Source organism: Vigna radiata, chromosome 7, assembly GCF_000741045.1.
Source record: "Vigna radiata var. radiata cultivar VC1973A chromosome 7, Vradiata_ver6, whole genome shotgun sequence".
Lineage (NCBI taxonomy): Eukaryota > Viridiplantae > Streptophyta > Magnoliopsida > Fabales > Fabaceae > Vigna > Vigna radiata.
In genome coordinates this window covers 25240447-25262227 of record NC_028357.1, presented here as the reverse complement: position 1 = coordinate 25262227, position 21781 = coordinate 25240447, and the positions used below count along the sequence as shown (strand labels likewise).

At 34.0% G+C, this 21781-nt stretch overlaps 1 protein-coding gene and 1 long non-coding RNA gene across 8 annotated transcripts; both read right to left on the bottom strand.

Moving 5' to 3' along the window:
* Nucleotides 1–1908: 1908 nt before the first annotated feature.
* On the bottom strand, nucleotides 1909–14322 carry LOC106765570. Of its 4 annotated transcripts, none has more exons than XR_002668540.1 (5): nucleotides 13850–14322; nucleotides 12927–12973; nucleotides 6765–6833; nucleotides 3713–3952; nucleotides 1909–3596 (listed from the first exon to the last, which is right to left on the bottom strand). It is a non-coding gene; the product is annotated as an uncharacterized LOC106765570 (long non-coding RNA). The 4 variants fall into 4 exon arrangements; XR_002668541.1 differs by having other exon boundaries at nucleotides 3713–3911; XR_002668539.1 differs by lacking the exons at nucleotides 1909–3596; nucleotides 3713–3952 and having other exon boundaries at nucleotides 6215–6833; nucleotides 13850–14318.
* A 2456-nt stretch (nucleotides 14323–16778) lies between these two features.
* On the bottom strand, nucleotides 16779–21277 carry LOC106767160. Of its 4 annotated transcripts, none has more exons than XR_002668538.1 (3): nucleotides 21027–21277; nucleotides 17934–19337; nucleotides 16779–17628 (listed from the first exon to the last, which is right to left on the bottom strand). XR_002668538.1 is itself a non-coding variant. In XM_014651998.2 (2 exons), exons 1-2 carry the CDS (start codon nucleotides 21240–21242, stop codon nucleotides 17477–17479), a joined length of 318 nt encoding a protein of 105 aa, XP_014507484.1. In that variant the 5' UTR covers nucleotides 21243–21277; the 3' UTR covers nucleotides 16787–17476. The 4 variants fall into 4 exon arrangements, 2 of the variants coding, with proteins under 2 accessions (XP_014507484.1, XP_014507485.1); XR_002668537.1 differs by having other exon boundaries at nucleotides 16779–17578; XM_014651998.2 differs by lacking the exon at nucleotides 17934–19337 and having other exon boundaries at nucleotides 16787–17578.
* Between the last annotated feature and the right edge of the window lie 504 nt (nucleotides 21278–21781).

Sequence of the window (21781 nt, the reverse complement as noted above, 5' to 3'; positions counted from 1 at the left end):
AACAAACCTCTCTATTACAGATTCCATAACAAAAAGTACATTGTTGCACTTACCCGAAATACGCAATGGTCCGACAACGAGAACAAAACACCAAGGTTTCGCAAGATTGACACCGCTACAGACAACGACAATGGTTTGACAATCATGCGAAACCTTGGTGTTTTGTTCTCGTTGTCGGACCATTGCGTATTTCGGGTAAGTATAACAATGTACTTTTTGTTATGGAATCTGTAATAGAGAGTTTTTATTTTTTTAAGCAAAAGCTAAATTATTTTGCGGGTATTGTTATGACTACAGGTCCAATGGCTTCAAGAAAAGCAAGTGTAAGAAAATTTTTTATGTATTATTGTTATGGATGATGTATAAGGTTTGAAGGATAGAATTTAATGTATGTTATGTTAATGTTTTGTAGTGGCGTCTTCGTATTTTCATGGATTCGGCCAGCATTCTTGAAATGAATACCAAACTACAATACCGTCATATAGAGCGTCTTAATATGACCCCTTTAAAATGGTGCATGAACCTTTTAAACCCTATTAAGGTGAATTCAAAATTATTGAAGGAGATGGTTCAACGGTGGGTTGGGAGTGATGTTAGTTTTAGGGTGTGTCAACAATTGGTTCCTTTAAATGTTGTGGATGTCTTCATGGCCACAGGGTTAGACATAGGTGGTCTAGACGTTACCTATGACCAAAGTTTAGTTGGATTGGTTGATGACATGTTTAATCCCAGAACCACGACAAAGAAGGACTTGATTCAGATATTTCATTTGATTGTAGAGGATGACGACATAGAGGTGGATGTGGTGTGTAGGTTATATATTTTAGTTTGTTTAGTTACATTTTATTTTCCTAGGAAGTCTGAACATGTTTGTAACATGCCTTGCTCACTTTTAGATGATTTAGATAGTTTGTGTTTGTATGATTGGGCATCTTGTGTACATAATAACATTGTACACAATTTAAACAAGTGTAAGAACAAAATAATGCGTGGAGAAATCTCGAAGTCACTGGGTCTTAGTGGCAATGTAGCTGTGTTTGTAGGTGTTTATGCCATTTTGCCATGATTACCACTGGTGGTGTTATTGTTTGAACATGAAAACACTACAAATATCTGTCATTGACTCATTAAACAAGGCTGTGAGAGATCAGAAGAGGATTGACTTGTTTGTGGTATGAAATCACAGTTGATGTTCTCCTTGAATGTTGTTGATGTCAATTAATGATCTTTTTTGAAAGTGGTTTATGTACTTGTTTGTTAGGGTAAAAACATGGCCAAATTTTTGTGCTTGTTGTACAATCAACCTGAAGGTAGTATTGCTCCTTTGCCTGTTGTAGTATCAAATATCCCAAGCCAACCGAACTTGTAAGTTGTGTTAATAATTGATTGTAAATAATTTGGTGCTTTCACTATTGTATGTTGTCATAAGTTATATATTTGGTTCTGTGATTTCANATTCGATTATGGAGTGATAATGTTAAAGGCAATGAAAATTTGGGATGGAGAGGACAGGTACAACGGCAAGAGCTTGCCGCAATATACAAATGTAAGCATAAATTTCGCTGTTATACATTTCACATGATGGTGTTGTTTATAACTGAAGCAAGAACCATTTTGTTTCAGAAGAACTTGCGAGAAATTAGAAAGAACTACGTGAAGGANTGAATTCTGGACAAAGACAACATTGCAAGAATGGAAGCGCTGCATGTCTATGGGTTTTTGAATGATTGTTTACATTTTTTCCGTAATTCAAATAACATTGTTTCCTTTAGAAATTAATTTATGTAGAACATCACATTGTTGATGATTTATATATATATATATATATATATATATATATATATATATATATATATATTATAATTACATTGTTCATCATAACTGAATTTGCAATATTTTTTTCCCTTGTCTGTGTATTCGAAAACACGATATTAATAATTCGTTTAAATAATACCAAAGTTATTAAAGTTGGTTGAAGACCAGTTGTAAACGATTACAGCGAGGCAAATGCAGGATTTGGACACAATTCTGGCCAGCAGAGACCAAAATTTTGAACGCAGAGGACCATACCCATTAACTGTGTTTTTTGTGCATGGTAGTGTACTAAAAGTGTGGTAGGTGTTGTTTGCAGACCTTAAAAGGTAGTAAATGATCCAACATTGAGCTTCCACAAGGTTGGTTGAAGTCCAAAGTGTTTTACAGCATATGACTGTGTTGTAATCGTTTACAACTGGTGTGTAAACGATTACAGCGAGGCAAATTCACGACTTGGACACAATAATGGCCAGCAGGGACCAAAATTTTGAACGCAGAGGACCATCCTCATTAACTGTGTTTTTTGTGCATGGTAGTGTACTAAAAGTGTGGTAGGTGTTGTTTGCAGACCTTAAAAGGTAGTAAATGATCCAACATTAAGCTTCCACATGGTTGGTTGAAGTACAAAGTGTTCTGCAGCATATGACTGTGGTGTAATCGTTTATAACTGGTGTGTAAACGATTACAACGAGGCAAATGCAGGATTTGGACACAATCTTAGCCAGCAGAGACCAAAATTTTTAACGCAAAGGATCATCCCCATTAACTGTCATTTCTGTTCATGGAAGTGAACTAAAAGTGTGGTAGGTGTTGTCTGCAGACCTAAAAAGGTAGTAAATGACCCAACATTGAGATTCCACATGGTTGGTTGAAGTCCAAAGTGTTCTGCAGCATATGACTATGTTGTAATCATTTACAACTGGTGTGTAAACGATTACAGCGAAGCAAATGCAGGATTTGGACACAATCTTGGCCACTAGGGACCAAAATTTTGAACGCAGAGGACCATCCCCATTAACTGTCATGTCTATTCATGGAAGTGTACTAAAAGTGTGGTAGGTGTTGTTTGCAGACCTAAAAAGGTAGTAAATGACCCACCATTGAGATTCCACATGGTTGGTTAAAGTCCAAAGTGTTCTGCAGCATATGACTTTGTTGTAATCGTTTACAACTGGTGTGTAAACGATTACAGCGAGACAAATGCAGGATTTGGACACAATCCTGGCCAGCAGGGACCACAATTTTGAACGCAGAGGACCATCCCCATTAACTGTGTTTTTTTTTGCATGGTAGTGTTTTATTATTTAGGAAAGCAAGAAACATACAATGTATGGCCAACAGTAATGATAAACATAGCATTTTTGTGACCTTCGTGACTGCAGTAATAACATAACATCATTAACATTGACATTAACAGAATGTAAGACTACATTCTTAATAATACATTCATCCCACAAAATGTTGGAGTGCTAATAAAAGTGTATTACAGTTATCCGAACAATATTCATAAGTTCACCAGTACTAATAGTTATTCCACAAAAGTCTAAATGTTATTTTCTTGTGTGGAGGATGATGGTTTCTCAGTTGGTGGTGGAATGGAGGATGATGGTTGCTTAGTTGGTGGTGTAACGAATTTGCTTAGGAGTGCCGGCTTTAACATTACCAGTCAAATCTAAAAACCACCTAAACGGAGTCCCGACAATCAATGAACGGTGCTCCTTACTCAAACGTTTGTTCAAACCAGAGATTAACTTTGTGGAAACTGAGTGACGAACCGTCAACTGCACACACATTGCAAAAACCCAAACTTAAAAACCCTAAATCATAAAAGACATACAAAAGCCAAACTCCATACACCAGACAATAAACAACAAAACCCACAATACAATGCCCTTACCTTGCTCGAAGAACTCGTCATTTCGCAACACGAACACACCAAGAACGAAAAGAGCCAATCACCGCCACACCCACACCGATAAGGAAGGCCACCAGTGCAAACACAACGACTAACGACAGTCAAATGGCGAAAAAGAAGCCCAAAACGATTTCCGTAGAGCGTCGGCGAAGAAAAAGAAGTTATCGGAGGAACTCTTTTTCTGATGAAGCAGGGAAGAAAGAAAATTTCATTCACATGAATCTGGGCAAGGGCAAACATGGAAACAAAATTATCAAATCTGCTCCTCATAAATGACGTCACATTGTTGGTTATTTTTTTTAAAAAAAAAAAGCCCAATCAGAAGCTGACACGTGGCGTTGTTAAAGTTGTGTCAAACCAAGAGTGTCAAAATCTCAGCTTCCTTAAAATAATTTGGATATAATTTACGCGAAAGCGAGAAGAAATTCCTTGTCTGTTTAATGTTTTGTGAGTGACCGCGTAATGTTCAATTGTGTGTAGCATGGCATTTACAAGAAAAATGATTAGCATGGCAAGGTTGGATAACAGTTCATGGAGGTTTCAGCTTCTGCCACAAACCCTATGAAACAAAAGAAATGGGAGAAATTTCTGTGCAAATTACCATTTCCATTTCTTACGTAATTTCCATACATTAAATGAATGTTGTGTATGAAGGCATGCTTCCTTATAAATATAGAGAGGCATTGCCATGTTTTATCGGCATTAAGCTGAATTGATAGACACAACCTACACCGATTGGAATTACTTAGCCATTGCACAATGAGTTCCCAAAACCAAATTCGGAATGTTCTTGCTCCCATAACAAGGCCACCCTCTTATAGTAGCAAGTCCAAAACTTCAAGTAGTGGAGCCATAACCATTCAGAATGCTCTTATCCATACAACAAGACCACCTCCTAAGAATAGTACCTCCAAACCTTCAACCACTCGACCCAATTGATTTCAAAGCCCTACCAATGTTGCATATATGGCGAATTACAAGTTTTATTTAAGGTGAAAGGAAGCATCTACTTCTATTTAGGGATTCGAGAATACATCAACTCACAACTAGTGTGTTTGTTTATTGCATTTGTTGATTTATTCCATCACATTAGTGTCTGATTTCCATCAGAACTCTTAATTGTATTCATAAGCATTACAATAGTGTTTGTATTATTTGTTTGATTCAAATGAATTATTTTAATAAAAATCCTACTATATCTATGGGACCATTCCTCTATTTCGCCATTGTTAAATTGTTTGATTTTGTTAATTATTAACCAATTATTCTATAAGTATATGTTTGACCTACTTGTAGTAAAAATGCTGACAAAAATTCAAACTGCAATTTCCTGATACGTGTAGATCACTATTCTTAAGGACTTATCTGCGGTGTATTGCTCAAATCCTCCAGGATACAACAGGAACTGCTCGAAAATATTCGAGAATCACAGAACTAAAAAAAAATCTGATAGAGTTTATACCCATAATAATTTTTAGAAGAGGAAGAGAGAATGAGAAGAGAGGAGAATGAGAAAGTATTAACTTGGTGTATGTTGGAATGGGGGAAGAGCTCTCTATTTATAGAGATAGGAAAAAATAAAATAAATAAAAACCAATCAATGATTTTAACGTTGCAAAATTTATTGACATTGAAAAAATTTGAATATTGGTGAAAAATTTGAATATTGGCATACTACCATTGAATAACGTTTCTTTTGCAATAATCTAACATTATTACAACACTTCTTCCTACTCACTAATAGAAATAAAAATAGAATGAATATTCTCATCATTAAATTATACACAAGTTGAAATATGAAAATTTAGAGAACTTACATAAGTTTTCTATAACTCAATTATTTATGAGTTAATTTTAACCTAGAGGGAAATCAAATGAACTCCAATTCAAGTTTTGATTCATACAAACAAACAGTAGTTAAATTGTCTCTTTGATTTATCTTGTATAAACCTTTTTGAAAAGCAAAAATATGAAACAAAACTCCCGTTATTGATGTTGGTGCAATACCCCTTCCTAATGTACTTATACAACTTTAAGCTTTCACTCTCCAATAGAATACTGTGGAAGGAGAGCATATTTAAAGACCCAAAGTATAAAACATTTATGGTATTTATTGGGTTTGTTTGCACACAAAAAAAACTTTCAAAAAAATTTCACATTGTTTGTATTGTAAAGGTAAAATAGAAAAGTGAAAATAATGGTAAATGAAGATGTAAATGCAGAGAGATATACTAGAGCCATGCATGACGCGTATTCAAAGTTCAACACTTTGAACATTTGAGAATGAGAATTTTCGTCACAGATTTTACAGCTTAAGGCAAACTTGTTATTTGAAGTCACATACACATTTATACTTATTGTTAATTACATAATTGGGCCCCATTCACCGTGTATATTTATCCTTGTGCAGCAAGCTACTTACATATGCATATATATACATATGATCACACAAACCCTTATATTTCAAAGTTTGGAAATTAAACATGAAAATAACAGGAATTTCTTTGTATATTACACCATCAATCATTTGGTAACTTCCATGCATTAATTGAACAAATTAATGGCTATAAATACATACCACCCACATGCCCATGTTTCATTTTCCATACACAAACTAAAACCAACACCAAATTTAAGCAATTTTGACAGAATGAGTTCCCAGAAGACAAGCATTCAGAATGTTCTTGCTCCTACGACAAGACCACCTCCTAACTNCAAACCTCCAACCACTGGGACTAAGTTGCCTACTGTCCAACAGGTTTTTGCTAGAAGGCCAAAATGATCTCATGCCATTTATTTTGTTACATTACGAGACAGATTTGTTGTACGATCAAGATGGAATTAGAAGCCTTATGAAGGTCCAATGTTTGTTTGTTGTATTTGTATTAACATTTTCATTAATAACTTCAGTATACCAATATTATATATTTTGTTTTAGCTAAAGATGTGCAAAGCTGTTGAGTCATAAGTATTTAAATTAATTTTTTTATTAAATTGCCTGGGTATATTTGTAGATGCAAATGGTTAATAATACCTCCTTTCTCGGGTAATGGATTTTGTTGAGTAAGTGCCACCTTGGAACCCTAGCCCTCACGGTACCGTCCTGGAGTCACACATAGCGTATTTGGTTGTTAGTTATCACGTTTGTGTAGGCCGACGCTTAAGGTCACATTTCGGACTAATACTATATTACACATACATTCTTTATTCTTTGTTGGATATCTTTTAGAAAAAAAATGGATGACTCTGTTACATAAAGAGAGAATGAATTGGTTTAAAATGGTTTTTCTTAAAATTTCCTTTCTTGAAATTATTTTAAGAACACTTTGAGTTGGAAACCATAATGCAATTAAAGTGAAAATGTAATTGATGTTAGAATTAGAAAGGAATGCAAAGGGGATAAAAAGAAAGTTAAAGAGCACACAACAATATCAACGAAAGGTTTGAAAAGCAAGACAACAGACAAACAAAAAATTCTAGATGATGGCTGCCACGCATACTTCTGATTTTCTCCTATGATGCCTCACAATTCTTTCTTCTATTTAGTGTCTCCCTCTTTGGTGTCACTCTTTCTCTTGCAACGTTATTCTCTCATGGTTCTTCATTCTCTCGTAACATTGTAAGTTAAAGTTTAGATATTGTAGTATTGTATATTTCGTTTGAATATAATTAACATTTTTTATTTTTAAACTCTTTTATAGTATTTAATTTTAAAATGTATTTTNTTTAGTGATTTAGATTATGTTGTGACGACTTAGAAATATTCGCTTAATTCAAAATATTAGCTCTTAGAAAAAATAACTCTAACTTCAAATATTTATCTTAACTAAGCAAACAAAATATAAAGAATTGTAATACCTTTTATATTTTCCCACACATCTTATTTAAAAGGTTAAATATTATCCATACAAATATTTATACATAATTAATTTGAATATTTCCCATTACGTATGTTTGAATAATATGCATAAATACATTTTTATTTTATATTCCTATTCTTTGAACCATTTTAAGAAATAAAATCATTAATAATAATAAATTTATCAAACTAATTTGTGGGTAACATTTCTGGTATATTAAATTATCTTCCATATCCGAACATCCACCACGTTTGAAACAAACCTCTTCTCTACGTGAAACCAAATTGCGAGAGCACTTCATGACTAACATTATTCCCCAACACAGATTGATTGATGAAAGACCATCAAGGAATCACATTGCACCTCTTACTAGAACCATAGCATGGAAGATTCAAGAAGAAGAATCACTTAACACTTTACTTCTATGGAAGGTTATTTATAAAAAATCCTTCTTCTCCTGCCATAAACATTTATACTATTGTTTTATAGGGTCTAATAAAGCTTAGAGATCATGGTTGAGCTACCCAAGAAGCTTGAGAAGCCAAGGAAAGCAAAGGAGCTAAAAAGGGGAGAAAATGGAGTGAATTCTGGATTTAGCAGTTGGCTTCCGGATTGGAATCATGAAGAAAAATACCTTCCGGATTTTGAAATGGCCCAGCCAAAAACGTGCCAGGCCCAGCCGCATCAGATTTTGAAATGCACATGCTTTCCTTGTGTGTTTGGAGAGGGAAACGTGACCCAACTAGCTTGGCCTCCAAGCTCGAGTTTCATTTGAATTTTGGAGGGAATTTGGACCAGATTTGAGGCCCTTTTTCACCTATAGATAAGAGGGCCTCTCCATTGTAATTTTTCACTTTTGGTCTTAGTAAAATGCTGTTGAATTTGTTTTCCAGCCCTATTGCTCTTGAGCCACTCTTTCTCTTCATTTTCTCAACCCTTTCCTCTAACTTCCTTCCATAGTAGGAAGGCCTTCTAAGCTGTGAGGTCTCTACACACACTCTTTCCACTAAAAAACACCAAAACATCACTCACTTTCATTCATTCCGCTGCACCATCAAAGCTTGTTGTCTTGGAGTTGCTACCTGTGAGTTCCAAGCCTGGGCATGTTTCCATCAAGTGGTATCATGAGCTTAGGCCGTCCAAGCACCAGGAGCTAAGCTATTTCCTCCATTTTCTATTTCATTTCTGCATTTTGTTGTGCTTTCTGTTTCAGTATTCCAGTCCACTGTTTCTTCTATTTTTAATTCTGCGAGTTCCATTTGAATTCCTCATTTTTTGGCTTCCAAGTTTTTCAATTCAGAAAAACCATATGCTGAAAACTGATGCAGATTTTTAAAACTGTTTGGTGTGTTTCTGGTGAGTTTTGGAGTAGCTATGGATTCTGATTGAGGCATCCAGAGGCAGAAACCTACACCTACTATGGTAGCTTCAAGTGGTTAGGGGATTGAAATTGGAGCAAGGAGGGCTTTACAGCAGTTTTAGCAACCTGTCCAACAGTTGTAGAGTTGTTGTTTCCAACAGCATTTCACACCAGAAAAAGCTCAACCAACATACTCTTTTTGAGTAGCACACAAGAACAGCCAAAGCTTGAAGCCTATACTAGTTTTAGGCAATATTTTGAGCTTGTTTGAGCCTTTATATCACGGAACCTTTGTAGTTTAAATTTCATTTTGGTTTTTGGCTAAGTGACTTGGGAAAATGGTCTTGAAGCAATTCCAAGCTCACCTTTGAACATTGTAATATCTTGCTTTCGTTTCCTTAGTGTGAAAGTGTGTCAAGGGACTCCAAGTGTCACTTGCACTTTCACTTAGGGTCGTCTAGCATTTACATTTTGCATCTTTATTGCTTTCTTTAAATTGCTTGCTTGACTTTTTTGTTTTAAGTCTCCGTGGTATATAGGATAACATAACATTTAGTTAAACCTTTCTTTTGATTTTTAGGAGCATTTCATTAAGCATTTGAAAATATTTTGAAAGATTTCTACCTAAGGTAAAAGACAAATCTAAGGAAACTCTGGCTGGGAAGAACTTGGTTTTTAAGCTTGTCCAATTGTGGATCACCTCTTCTTCCTGGGAGCTATTTGGAAACATTTTATACCTTTAGAATCTCTTTAGAAATCCTTCACCAAAAACAAGAAAGTTTGTAAAAATCTTTTCACTCATTACTTGTGCAAGTTTTGAAAACCTTGTGAAAACCATTTCTACATACTTAACGAGAATGAGTCAATCTAGTGTCTATGGGAGTATGAGACCTAACAGTGAGAGCTCACAACTAAGAGAAGAATTTGAAAAAAAGTTCCAACAAAGGGACAAAGAGATTAATGAGCTCAAGGAGATGACTGGTCAACTTTTGTTCAATCAAAACAAGGGTAAAAAGAAAGAAGGGTCTTCACATAGAAGAATAAAATACCATGGAGATACATCCTCTCCACCTAGTGAGCATGAGCAATATAGTAGTAATCACAATGATGACCACTATCAAATACCTCCTAGGAGAAATCATAGAATGAGAGAACATCACCCAAGTGAAACCAAGATTGACCTTCCTTCCTTCCATGGAAAAGATGATGTGGAAGAATATTTGGAATGGGAGATGAAAGTTGAAATTGTTTGAGTGGCACCAAATAGATGATAAGAAGGGAGTAATTATGACCTCTTTGACCTTTCAAGGCTATGCCTTATATTGGTGGACAACCTTGGTAAAAGACCTTAGATTAAGACACCTACCTTCCATTAGGTATTGGAATGAGTTGAGGTTTGCCTTAAGAAGACGGCATGTGCTAGCTTATTATGATAGGGAGTTAATGTAAAAACTCCATAAACTCCAACAAAGAAACGTGAGTGTTGAGGAATATAGGCAAAAAATAGAGTTACTTATGTTGAGAGCTGGGATAAGGGTGGAGCCAAGGATAACAATTGCTAGGTTCCAAAGTGGACTTAACTATAATATAAGAGATAAGGTAGAACTCTTAACTTATAATGATCTCAATGAATTAGTCCAACTTTGTGTAAGAGTAGAGCAACAACTCAAGAGGAAAGGCTCCACTAAAAAGGACTACCCTACTAGTTCTATCCATAAGAAAGAATATAAGAGGGAGGGTAGTCTATCTAAGCCAAGGTATGAAGGATCTAAGGAGAGAGAGAGAGAGAGAGAGAGAGAGAGAGAGAGAGAGAGAAAGAAAAGAAAGAGAAAATGAAAGAACCTTCAAGAGACAATAGAAATAAGGAGACTAAGTGCTTTAGATGTGGGGAAAAAAAGGGCACTATGCATCTGAGTGTTGCAATAGAAGGTCAACTTACATTCTTGAGCAAGAGTGAAAGTGAGGGTTCTTCATATAGTGAGTCTGAAACATCCACTTCTGAAGAAGAAGAAGCTTTACCTTGTGATGGTGACTTACTCATGGTAAGGAGACTCCTTGAAAGTAAACATGCTGAGCTAGAACACTCACAAAAGGAGAACATATTTCACACAAGATGTAAAGTTTTTGAAAAGACATGTTCAATGATTGTGGATAGTGGCTTTTATTGTAACTGTTTCAGTTCAAGAATGGTAGAGAAGCTAGGCTTAACTACTACTCCTCATCCTAAACCTTATAAACTTCAATGGATCAAAGAGGATGAAGGAATAGTAGTCAAGAACAAGTGAGTGTACCAATTTCCATTGGAAAATATGAAGACCAAATTGTTTGTTATATAGTACCAATGGAAGCTGGGCACATATTACTTGGAAGGCCTTGACAATTTGATAAGCAAGCTCTACATGATGGAGTCACCAACAAAATCACCATTCAACACAAGGGCAAGAAGATTGTTTTGTGTCCTCTTACACCATTACAAGTGAGAGAGGACCAAATAATTCTTAAGAAGAAGTTGGATGGAGAAAAAAAAAGGAAAATAGGAAAGAGAAAAAAGAGAAGAATATTAGTTTGGTAAATAATGCCTCAACCAAAGAAGTTGTCCAACCCCAAACTTTGAAAATTTCTAAAAATATTTTGCTTGGACAACCTCCTTTTTTTCTCTATTGCAAAGAGGCACTTGTTTCAGTAAATTATGAACTTGGTTCTCTACCATAGGGGTTGCAAAAACTTTTAAAAGAGTTTGATGATTTATTTCCTAAAGAGGTATCAATTGGTTTACCACCTTTGAGGGGAGTAGAACATCAAATAGATATGGTGCCTAGGGCAAGCCTTCCTATTAGGCCAACCTATAGGACCAACCCCATGGAAACAAAAGAAATAAAGAAACAAGTTAATGAATTATTGAATAAAGTGTGGATCCAAAAGAGCCTAAGTCCTTGTGCTGTGCCAGTGTTGTTGGTTCCAAAGAAGGATGGATCCTGGAGAATGTGCACAGATTGTAGGGTCATCAACAACATAACTGTCAAATATAGGCACCCCATTCCTAGATTGGATGACATGTTGGATGACTTACATGTAGCAAACAATTTTACGAAAATTGATCTCAAAAGCAGATATCGTCAAATAAGAATTAAAGAAGGAGATGAATGGAAAACCGCTTTCAAGACCAAGTTTGGTTTGTATGAATGGTTAGTCATTCCCTTTGGCTTCACCAATGCTCCTAGTACATTCATGAGATTGATGAACCATGTCCTTAGGGAATACGTAGGGAGGTTTGTAATGGTCTACTTCGATGACATCTTAATCTATAGTCAAGGTCTTCAAGAGCACCTTAGCCATGTCAAAAAGGTCTTTCTTAGAGAACATCATCTCTTTGCCTCTCACCTTACTTTACAAGGTGAGAGGCAGTATCAGTCCATACTTGTGATGTGAAACAATATTCTTTTTATCATCAAAAAAAGATAACAAAGTAGGTAAGTAGGCTTTAACTCAGTGGTAGTTGATACTAAACTATTCAGTTCAAGTTTTGATAACTATACTTTGTTGCATTTACCTTTATCTTTATTTATGAGGTCATGTTAAATGTTATCTCAAACATCCCAACTATGTATATTTAGCTTGTTCCCACTCTTATTCTTAGTGGCAACCTTAAAGCAAGTACTTTATCTCCTCTTTCATTAGGTTTGTTATCAATTGATATAGTTTTTGAAATTAGAGAACACAAAAGTGTCTTCAATCTATAGGCTTTTAGACAGATCAATCAGAAACAAACTAAAATAAAGCATCTACATAAGTTTCCATGCTCAATTTGCACAATTTAATTCCCATCAAGGCTATAAGCAAAACAGACAATTCATACATGCTAAAATTGCTCAAATTGTGAAATTTATAAAACAAATTCAATTGTAATTCGGTCTCAATTCATAACGCAATTAATACCCAAAATGAAGCAACGCAAGCAGAAGAGGACGAACATTACCTACTTGGAAATGATGAAATCTTGGACACTTGACTTCAACTGCAGCCCTTGTACAATAATGAACAAATTACATTAGCACAAAGTAATAACTTTAATGCAATGATATTATATTCAAAACGAAAATGTGTCTAAACAGTTTGAACCTACCTCTAATTCTCTATTTCCATTCCAACCAGCTCCAGATATACCCAAACATATTTAAACTACCCAAGAAACTGAATCCAAACCTTTAATTACACTAAAGATAATTAAATAAAGCTTAGGACAGTCCCAGACACATACAACCATATCAAACCAAATTGATTTGTAGAGAAACATGTAAACTTAAAGTTATTACCAATTCTGATTAATCCCACCCAGATATATCATAACAGCCAAAGAATCCCTTAGATTCAAACCTTCCATTCCAAAACCTAATAACATAGCATTCATTTCAATTCCACAAAATACAACTTCCAACATAACTAACAGCCTAAAGAACTCTAATAATGTTAAAAACTACTAAACATATCATTAAATTAAATTCATCTTCCCTACTGATGAATTTAATGTAGGGTTAATGTAGTGATGAAATTGTATATGTTTAGTCAACCATTGATTGCTCAGTCTTCAACCCATTACGTATAATAAGGCTAATTACAACAACAAATACATATAATAAGCCTCAAATTCAACAACCAAATTCATTCACAAATGAAAGGTTTATTGTTCATCAAGTAAAATCAAATGGATCCGATAGGGGCCAAGGTTTCAAAGCAAACCTACTACACATAATTTCAACATCTTGTTCATTCACGGAACAAAGTACCAAACCAATTTAGAGAAAAATACATAACACTGCATACATTTAACAACGACACATCAAATTCTTCATCAACCCTTCATCAACAAATTCTTCATCATTCACAAAATACAGAACTCACCTCTACCGCAGCAACACCACCTAGGTGTATCAGCCCCTCCAATAGCCTCCTTCACGATAGTCGAAGCCTTCCTCACGTAGTGAGAGCCCCTTCGTCATAGAGCCCCTAGATTGGCCTCGTCGCGATAGTGGAAGCCCTGGTCACGCTGCCACAGCACCCTCGTCATGCCACGACAATGTTCAAATAGGCCCCTCCCAACAATGTAATCCCTCACGTCAACCACCACCCTCCTCACTGAAACTCTCCTTCCACAAAAGAAACCTACCACACAGTGATTGAAGACAAATGTGTAATCACAAAAGCGGGGAAGGGCGGAAAGGCAATGGGCGACTGCAAAATAGTGTAAATAGTGGTTAGGGTTGGGGCTTCTGAACGGGAAGAACTTCTCACTTGAGGGGAAGCTTTAAAACATAATTTGGGAGAATGGGAGAGGAAATCCCAAATTTTGATTTCATTAATTCACTTAAGGGGAAGCTTATACCAACGGTCCTATTCCTTCGATAAGTCATTGCACCATTACCGATGCCCGTCGGTAAATCTGCTGGTAAATCAGTTTTACTGATGGACTACATTCTTTCGATAATAATCCTTCAGTAATTATCAGTTTACCTGTAGTGCAACTAAGCTTATTAAGGGAAGACTGAATGTAAGGTTGTGAAGAACTAAATCACGGTAACTTTTTTCATGACAAGAAAATTTGAAAGTTGTTAAAAATAGAAAATTGATTACCAACATCACATATATTTATATACTTGAATTGCAGATTTCGGCTGTTACTTGGATCATTGGTTCCCTCATCATGGGCATAAACATATACTATATAATGACTAGCTTTGTGAAGTTGCTTCTTCATGCTCACTTAAGAATTGTGACTAAGGTATTTCTGGGGATATTAGGATTTTTGGGTGTGGCACTGTACATTTGAGGCATTGCATATTTAGTGTTTCGCAAAAATAAAAAGACTACACATATTTTGACATTTAGAACATTGGAAGATCAGCAAATGGGTAATGCAGAAGGTGATGCAGCAAGAGAAGACATAGTAAGCATGCAATTGCCTCAAAAAAGGAGTCCTGCAGAATTTGATTAAGAAATTACTCAGTAAAGTAAATTAGCTAGATGGAGTCCTAACAAAGGTTGTATCAGGAATATAAAATAAGACCTATGTAATATGAATAAGAAATCTACCAATTCTTGGATAGGCTAGAGTGACTTTGCTCTCTTGAATTCTTCTCCTCTTGGTGCAAAATTTTATTCTGTTTCTCTTCCTTGATGCTCGCAAAGAACGGGAAGCTGTTGTCCTGGCCCTTGGTGCCATAGGTGAAGATTGCATCAATGGTCTTTATCCTCATCTGTTGGAGGTATTTTACTCAATCCAAAAGCAACTGCTTTGATTGCAGGAAAAATTGTTGAGCTTGTTTTAAAAATTTGATTAATGTAAGCTTGAATGATTGTATAACTTAATGTATACATGCATGTGTCTTTGAATATGCCATTAATATCGAAATTGTATTTTAGAGTTATTCAGAGTATCTAATATTATCTAATTGTACTTTTAGAATTATTCTGCAAAATTTGAAAATTATGTTTGTTTCAAGGACATACAGATGGCCGTATGGCACTTCTTCATGCAAATTCTCATTCCTTGATTGTTGGTGATCATTGTCTTGGGTAAGATTCCATGCTAGATAATAGATAGTAAGTAGTTTAAAAATCATGGATGGAATGAATACACATTCAAATTTAATATGTTTCATGTTTTTACAAATATGTGGATGGTTGTGAAACTTTCATTACATTCGAATGCTTGTCATTTGGAATAATTTCTTAGTTGGGCTTTGAACTTCTGTTTTGTAGATACTTGAAATTGTAGTAAACTATTTTACTTAGAGTCTCGATGCCTTTTTTGAAGTGCATGGGGTTGTCCGTGCAGTATTTTTCCTAATTATTACTTACATTTTTTATTTGATAAAAAAATAACAAGTATTGCATGTTACACAAGTTGGTGAACTTTTCTGAGTTATTAGATAGTTGAAGTTAGCTCATCTGTTGTCTACAAGTCAATAAAGAGGAAATTATCTACTTTCAAACTTTACTCTTTTCTTTCTAGTTACTGAGTTTAATAAAGACATAAAGGAGATTTAGAGGAATCAATATGCTAAAGTTACCTTCACCAAAATCCTCTTGTCAAGAATTGATGACGGAATACATTGTCTACTTAGTTCTAATGCAGACAAAGAAATGGTTTGGCATGCTGAATTTGTTATTTAATCCAATGTTGAAGCCATCTCATTTACTCTCTGCAGTTACAATTATTAATTTACTTTGTTTCCGTCAGAAAAGTGTTGTCTTGGATGCAAGAGCTGGTGGAAATATGTCTGCAATTGTAAAAAGACGTCATGTTGGAAATGCATACTATGCTGTTTAAATTATAGACTGAGATTCTCCTATAAGAATGTTGAAGACTTGAAGTAAGACTCATTATTCTACATTTCTGATATCTAGGGAATTTAGGGAGGAGAGGAGATGATTTATAGCAATAGCGAACATTTTTTTTAATCACTAGGGCCCACTTGATTTGCTTGAAAAGGTTTGCTTTTATTTTTTTACAAATGAATTCCATTTTGTTTATTTATTATAATATAGGATATATTTATTATAATTGATTGGATGAGATGATAATTCAAGAAAATTGACTGTAAATTGATTGGACGTCAAAATGTAAACATTAATTTTAAGAAGAAAAAAAACATTTTTTTATGACGTATATATGACAATATATGTCATAATATATTATTTCTGAAAAACATGTATTTTGACAGGTGATAGAAGATACATCATAATATGTTGAACTTATTATGACTTACTTTTTCCCACCAAAAATTATGACATCAGCTCATTCGTCATAATAGATCAATTTTACCTGTCATAAAAGATATTTTTGCATTAGTGGGAGAAGATGTGTGATATTCCTTATTCATCACAAAAGTTCTCAAACTTTTCATTCTGAAACTCTCTTCCATGATCATGAAACTCTCTTCCATGATCACTTTTAATAGCCTTTATCCTAAGATCTTTTTCATTATGAATAATGGAGGGAAATTTCTTAAAAGTTCTAAAGGTATCACTCTTAGATGCAAGAAAAAAAATCCAAGTGAACCTAGAATAATCATCAACAATAACCAAACCATAAAGATTTCCTCCTAGACTTTTGATTATTAAAGGACCAAATAGGTCCATGTGTAATAATTTGAGACGTCTACTGTTGATATCACACGTTTGAATTTAAAAGATGATCTAGTTTGTTTCCCTTTTTGACAAGTATCACAAAGTCTATCAGATTCAAACTTTATGTTTGGCAACCCTAGTACAAGACCTCTAGAAGCAAGCTTATTCAAGTGAGGCATGTGAATGTGTACAAGTCTTTTGTGCCATAGCCAACACTCATCTTCCTTATATAGCAAACATATCATTACTGAACGTCCACGTGCAGTCCCTCCTTCATTACTGCCTTCCTTAGCAATAGAAGCACTATCCGCTGTTTGTTTATCAGAGGATACGAAACGTTCCACCAACCCTGACAACCCTGTAATCATTTCCTCCAACCTGTGGAACCTTCTCTGATTTTCATGTTCCTATTCTTGCACTAGGCACTCCAAACCATCCAATCTTGCCTCCATTCTCGTATTGACCATGCCGCACAACCATCACAACACCAGGAAAGTGGCTCTGATACCAATGATAGGTATTGCAGACTTATATAAATCAACTTGGCTAAACTGTAAAATATTATATAGCATTCACTAAATTTCCTCTAAAAAGAGGACCCAAAACAGCATACTACAACTTTCTGATTATTAAAGAGAACCAGACTCTCCTTTCCTAATCTTCACAAGTTACAAAATAAAGATATAAACTTCTAAAATTGTCCATTCTGACTTTATAAAAATCAGATGTAATTTGCTACAGACAAATAACTACCTTACAAATAGTTAAAATTGTCTATTATACAGTTTTTCTTCTGCTATAAACCTTCCCTTTGTACCTATCACATACTAGATACCTTTCAAATGTTGCAACATACCTTAACAATATCTCTATATCGGTCATGATAGAATCCTCGCCAAAGCAGCAATGTCACTGCTGAACCAGACTTTGTTCTAAGATATGTATTTTTAATTGTTATTTTGCACTCACACTCATCTTCATTGCAACAAGCATACTTTGAAATTTGAATTTTCTTACCATCCCTATTCATTGGGAAGCAACATAGACAGATATTTAAACCAAATAGGATCAGTATCAGATGATAATTCAATGACTTATGAGAATGGATNAGACCTTTGAGGAGGAATTGCAGGTCAAACAAGTTCTATATGAACATGAAAACCAGGGAAGAGTGCCCGTAATTCTCCAAACACAACAAGTTGTAGCCACTCTTTCTCAGGTCCTTCCGTATATAATTATGAAGCCAAAGTTATACGTCGAGAAATCAATAGTAAGAAAATACATAACCAAGCCTTTTTAAAGAAAACATTTGTGTTTTTCAAAATTTAACATTTTATTCATGATCAATAAAAGATAAAACTGATAACTATGAGTACAAAACAGTTGCATATAACTAATCTTGAGTAGTGTGAGGAAGTTTAAACAAACTTTTAACAGCACAAAGAAACCTGAAAACTGTATTTCACTTGTAAACAAAAACAAAAGAAAAAAAGGATTATAAAAGCCTAAGTTTTTGGTTAATTGATGGATGAATCCTTACTTTTACTTTTACATCTTTAGTAGAAATATAGAACTAGATGCATTATGTCTAATAAAGAAGAAGTAGCATATATGGTCATAACTCATCAAACAACACTGGGTTATTTCCCATGTAAGTGAAAACATGACAGCTTGGAAAATCTATAGTGGCTAATCATAGGGCATTTATCCCAAAGTCAGCAATAAAACATCAGTGTTACCTACACAGTCTATATGGCAAAAAAAGTAAGATGATTCTAACTAAAACATGCATTTAAGGGTGTTTATCAAGTTAAAGTGCAATCATTTCAGCAATTCTCAACGTAAAGCCCTCATCCAACCCAAGTTTTTCTAATTTGAGAAATTTTCTTATAGCAAAGCGAACCTTTTTTGTTTCCTTGTTTTTAGAAATAAAATAAAGAAATGTAAAAGCTACAAATGAGCAATAAACTCCATGGTTGCATCTTTTACTTTGAGGAGCTTCTATGAGAGTAAACAAACACTATTGTATCATTTTTTTTCTTACGGTATCTTTTCTAAAATTTTAACTGAATATAAATATCCCTTGGCCATTAAATACATTCATTATACTAAATACGTATATAATGGTCATAATATTTTAGAGAAAAATCACACAATTCAAGTCACATTCCTAAATATAGGCTGTATGCAGCTTTTCATCAATTTCAGGATTGAAGGCTGTAATTCCAACAAGACGAGCAGCATGATATATTGTAAGCGGCTGAAAAAAAGGCAACCCTTTAATTTTGTAAAAACCATATATAATTAAATAAAATGTAATGAGTAAATAGATGTAACAACAAGTCTATTCTTATAGTATTGGAGGCAGTAAATTTAGTAGTCCATTCTCTTCTATCAGAGTAACCAATGGGACAAAGATCCATTCCCCTACAGATTTTACAGGTGAAAACAAACATTTTATTGAGAAGGTAGCGGGGGGACTAAGCCTCCCACCCTTGTATTTTGACTGCAAACAAACCTCCTAAGTTGAAATTCTCAGCAATCTTCTAGGTTTCATGCATACAATGAAATATCCATAGATACAACACAAGAGAGACAATGCCAAAAGAAAAAATTATTGGAAATTTATGACATTGTAGCATGACGTATTAACATTTCTCATACTCCTAGACCCTAGTGCACGTTTATAAGCATTAAAGAAACACCACCCCACGAGGCTTTTGATTAAATCTTTTTTTATGATATACGTAATAAGCTTAATTAAAATATTAACCTAGTAATAATAGGATTAAAAAATAATAAAATACCATATAGAATGTTCTTGATTCTTATATCTGGTAGAATTAATAATGGATCGCGATGGTGGTTATAGTTTTTGTACAGAACTTAATAATGTTAAAAGTAACAGCATGGAGGAAAGAAAAATAAGAAAGCGAGAACATGTATTTTGGTCCATTTGACCATATGGTGATAAATGAAGAGATAAAATACATCAAATGAAGAGAAGCACAATTTCTTAATCACAAAAAATTGTTATATTAGTACCACTCACTCATTATACCATTATACCATACAATACAAATGTGAATTTCGCATTTCACTATCTACTATCTATAAATCTAATAACACATACATTCGATACGATAGAAAGGTTAATTACTACTACAGCTAAACTGATTCATCCAATGTCAATAATCAGTCACTGTTCCGACGTTCAGCGTTCTCCATTGCTAGTTTTAAGATAATGAGAGAATCCATTGTTTAGGGTTTTTTATTTGCCTCAGATTCTTTCAAAACTATGCTGTATTTATGCAAGTTAAACACAATTATAAAATAAAATATGATATAATGGAAAGTCTGCATATTGGCCATCTCCCAATTTGAAATTATTAGAAGGAATCATTTCACCGGACCTTCAATAAAAGTTTTTTAATGCACGTCGTGAAAAAAATTAAAAATAACTGTAATTAAAAAATGCTTCTAGTAAAATTAGGGGTAACAGCAAAAATTATGATGTGTTCTATCAAATGAAATGATGAAATTCAAATTTATCAATCAAACATGTTCCTTCACCAGAAAAATTGGGTTTGAATCAAAACGTTAACCCTGCATTACACCAATATTTTCACTATAATCTCAAACAAGAACAGTGTATACAAAGCTCAATATCACTATGCAACAAAAAACAATACAGAATTAAATTTAATTAATGCACAGCCTCGCTGTCAGATCATCATATCATACTTTATTAAATTAAATTAATAAAACATTATTAAGACAGAAATTGTAAGAGCAAGTACTTATCGATCAGTAATTGCAAATCCTAGTCTGTGAGAAATTTCTCCATTGAAAATAAAAGAAATTATGAGAAAACTGGACAACGTGATTTGAAAAATTAAAAGGAGGTAGGGCGAGAAAAAGAAATGAGCGAGAAAAAGAGATGAATTACCTTATCAGAAGGGGAAGGGGATGAGGAAGTAGAAGAAAGTTTTTTCATCTGAGACATTTTATTTTCAAGATCGTCGATAGTTTTTGAGAGACGGTTAAGCTTGTAAATGTCAGCCTTCAACTGCCATAGAATCAAACAGGCGTATATCATTGGAACTGTGGATGCTACGCCGCCGAACCATACCAATATTCTTGCCATTCTTTCTTGAGCCAGCATAAATTTGAAGACGGTGAGATGGAGAAAGAGGAATAGATAACTTTGTTTAAATACTTATGTAAAGCTAGGGTAAAATTAGTAAGATATGGAATTTAAAATATTTTATAATAAAATAAATATTACCAATATTAATATTTCTTTTTTCATTAACAATTATTTAATCATATACACGGGGCAGTTGTTTTAAAATTTTATTTTATTGATTTCAATTACTTTTGACATAAAAAAAAATATTTACAATTTCAAGAATATGTTAATAGTTTGATTTTGTAAATTTTTATGAAAAAAAAAAATTGTTGTATGATGAATTAAAAATTTATATCTTATTATTATTGTTATATGAACTAAGTATAATACATAAATTTTGTTTCTCATGTAAAGGCTTTTTTAGTTTTAAAATAAAATTCGCTCTCGTAAAACCATTTTCTTTGGTAAATTTTCTCAAAATATTAATTTGATTATTAAAATAATTTCTTTTGAAAGATTTTATACGGAGGAAATACTCAACCACTTGATAATTAAAGCATATGAATATATTA

Coding starts and splice junctions, on each gene's coding strand:
- LOC106767160 (XM_014651998.2), bottom strand. CDS start 21,242: ATGCTGGCTCAAGAAAGAATGGCAAGAATATTGGTATGGTTCGGCGGC. Junction 17,579..21,026: donor CCCCTTCCCCTTCTGATAAG/GTAATTCATCTC, acceptor CATTGGTATCAG/AGCCACTTTCCTGGTGTTGT.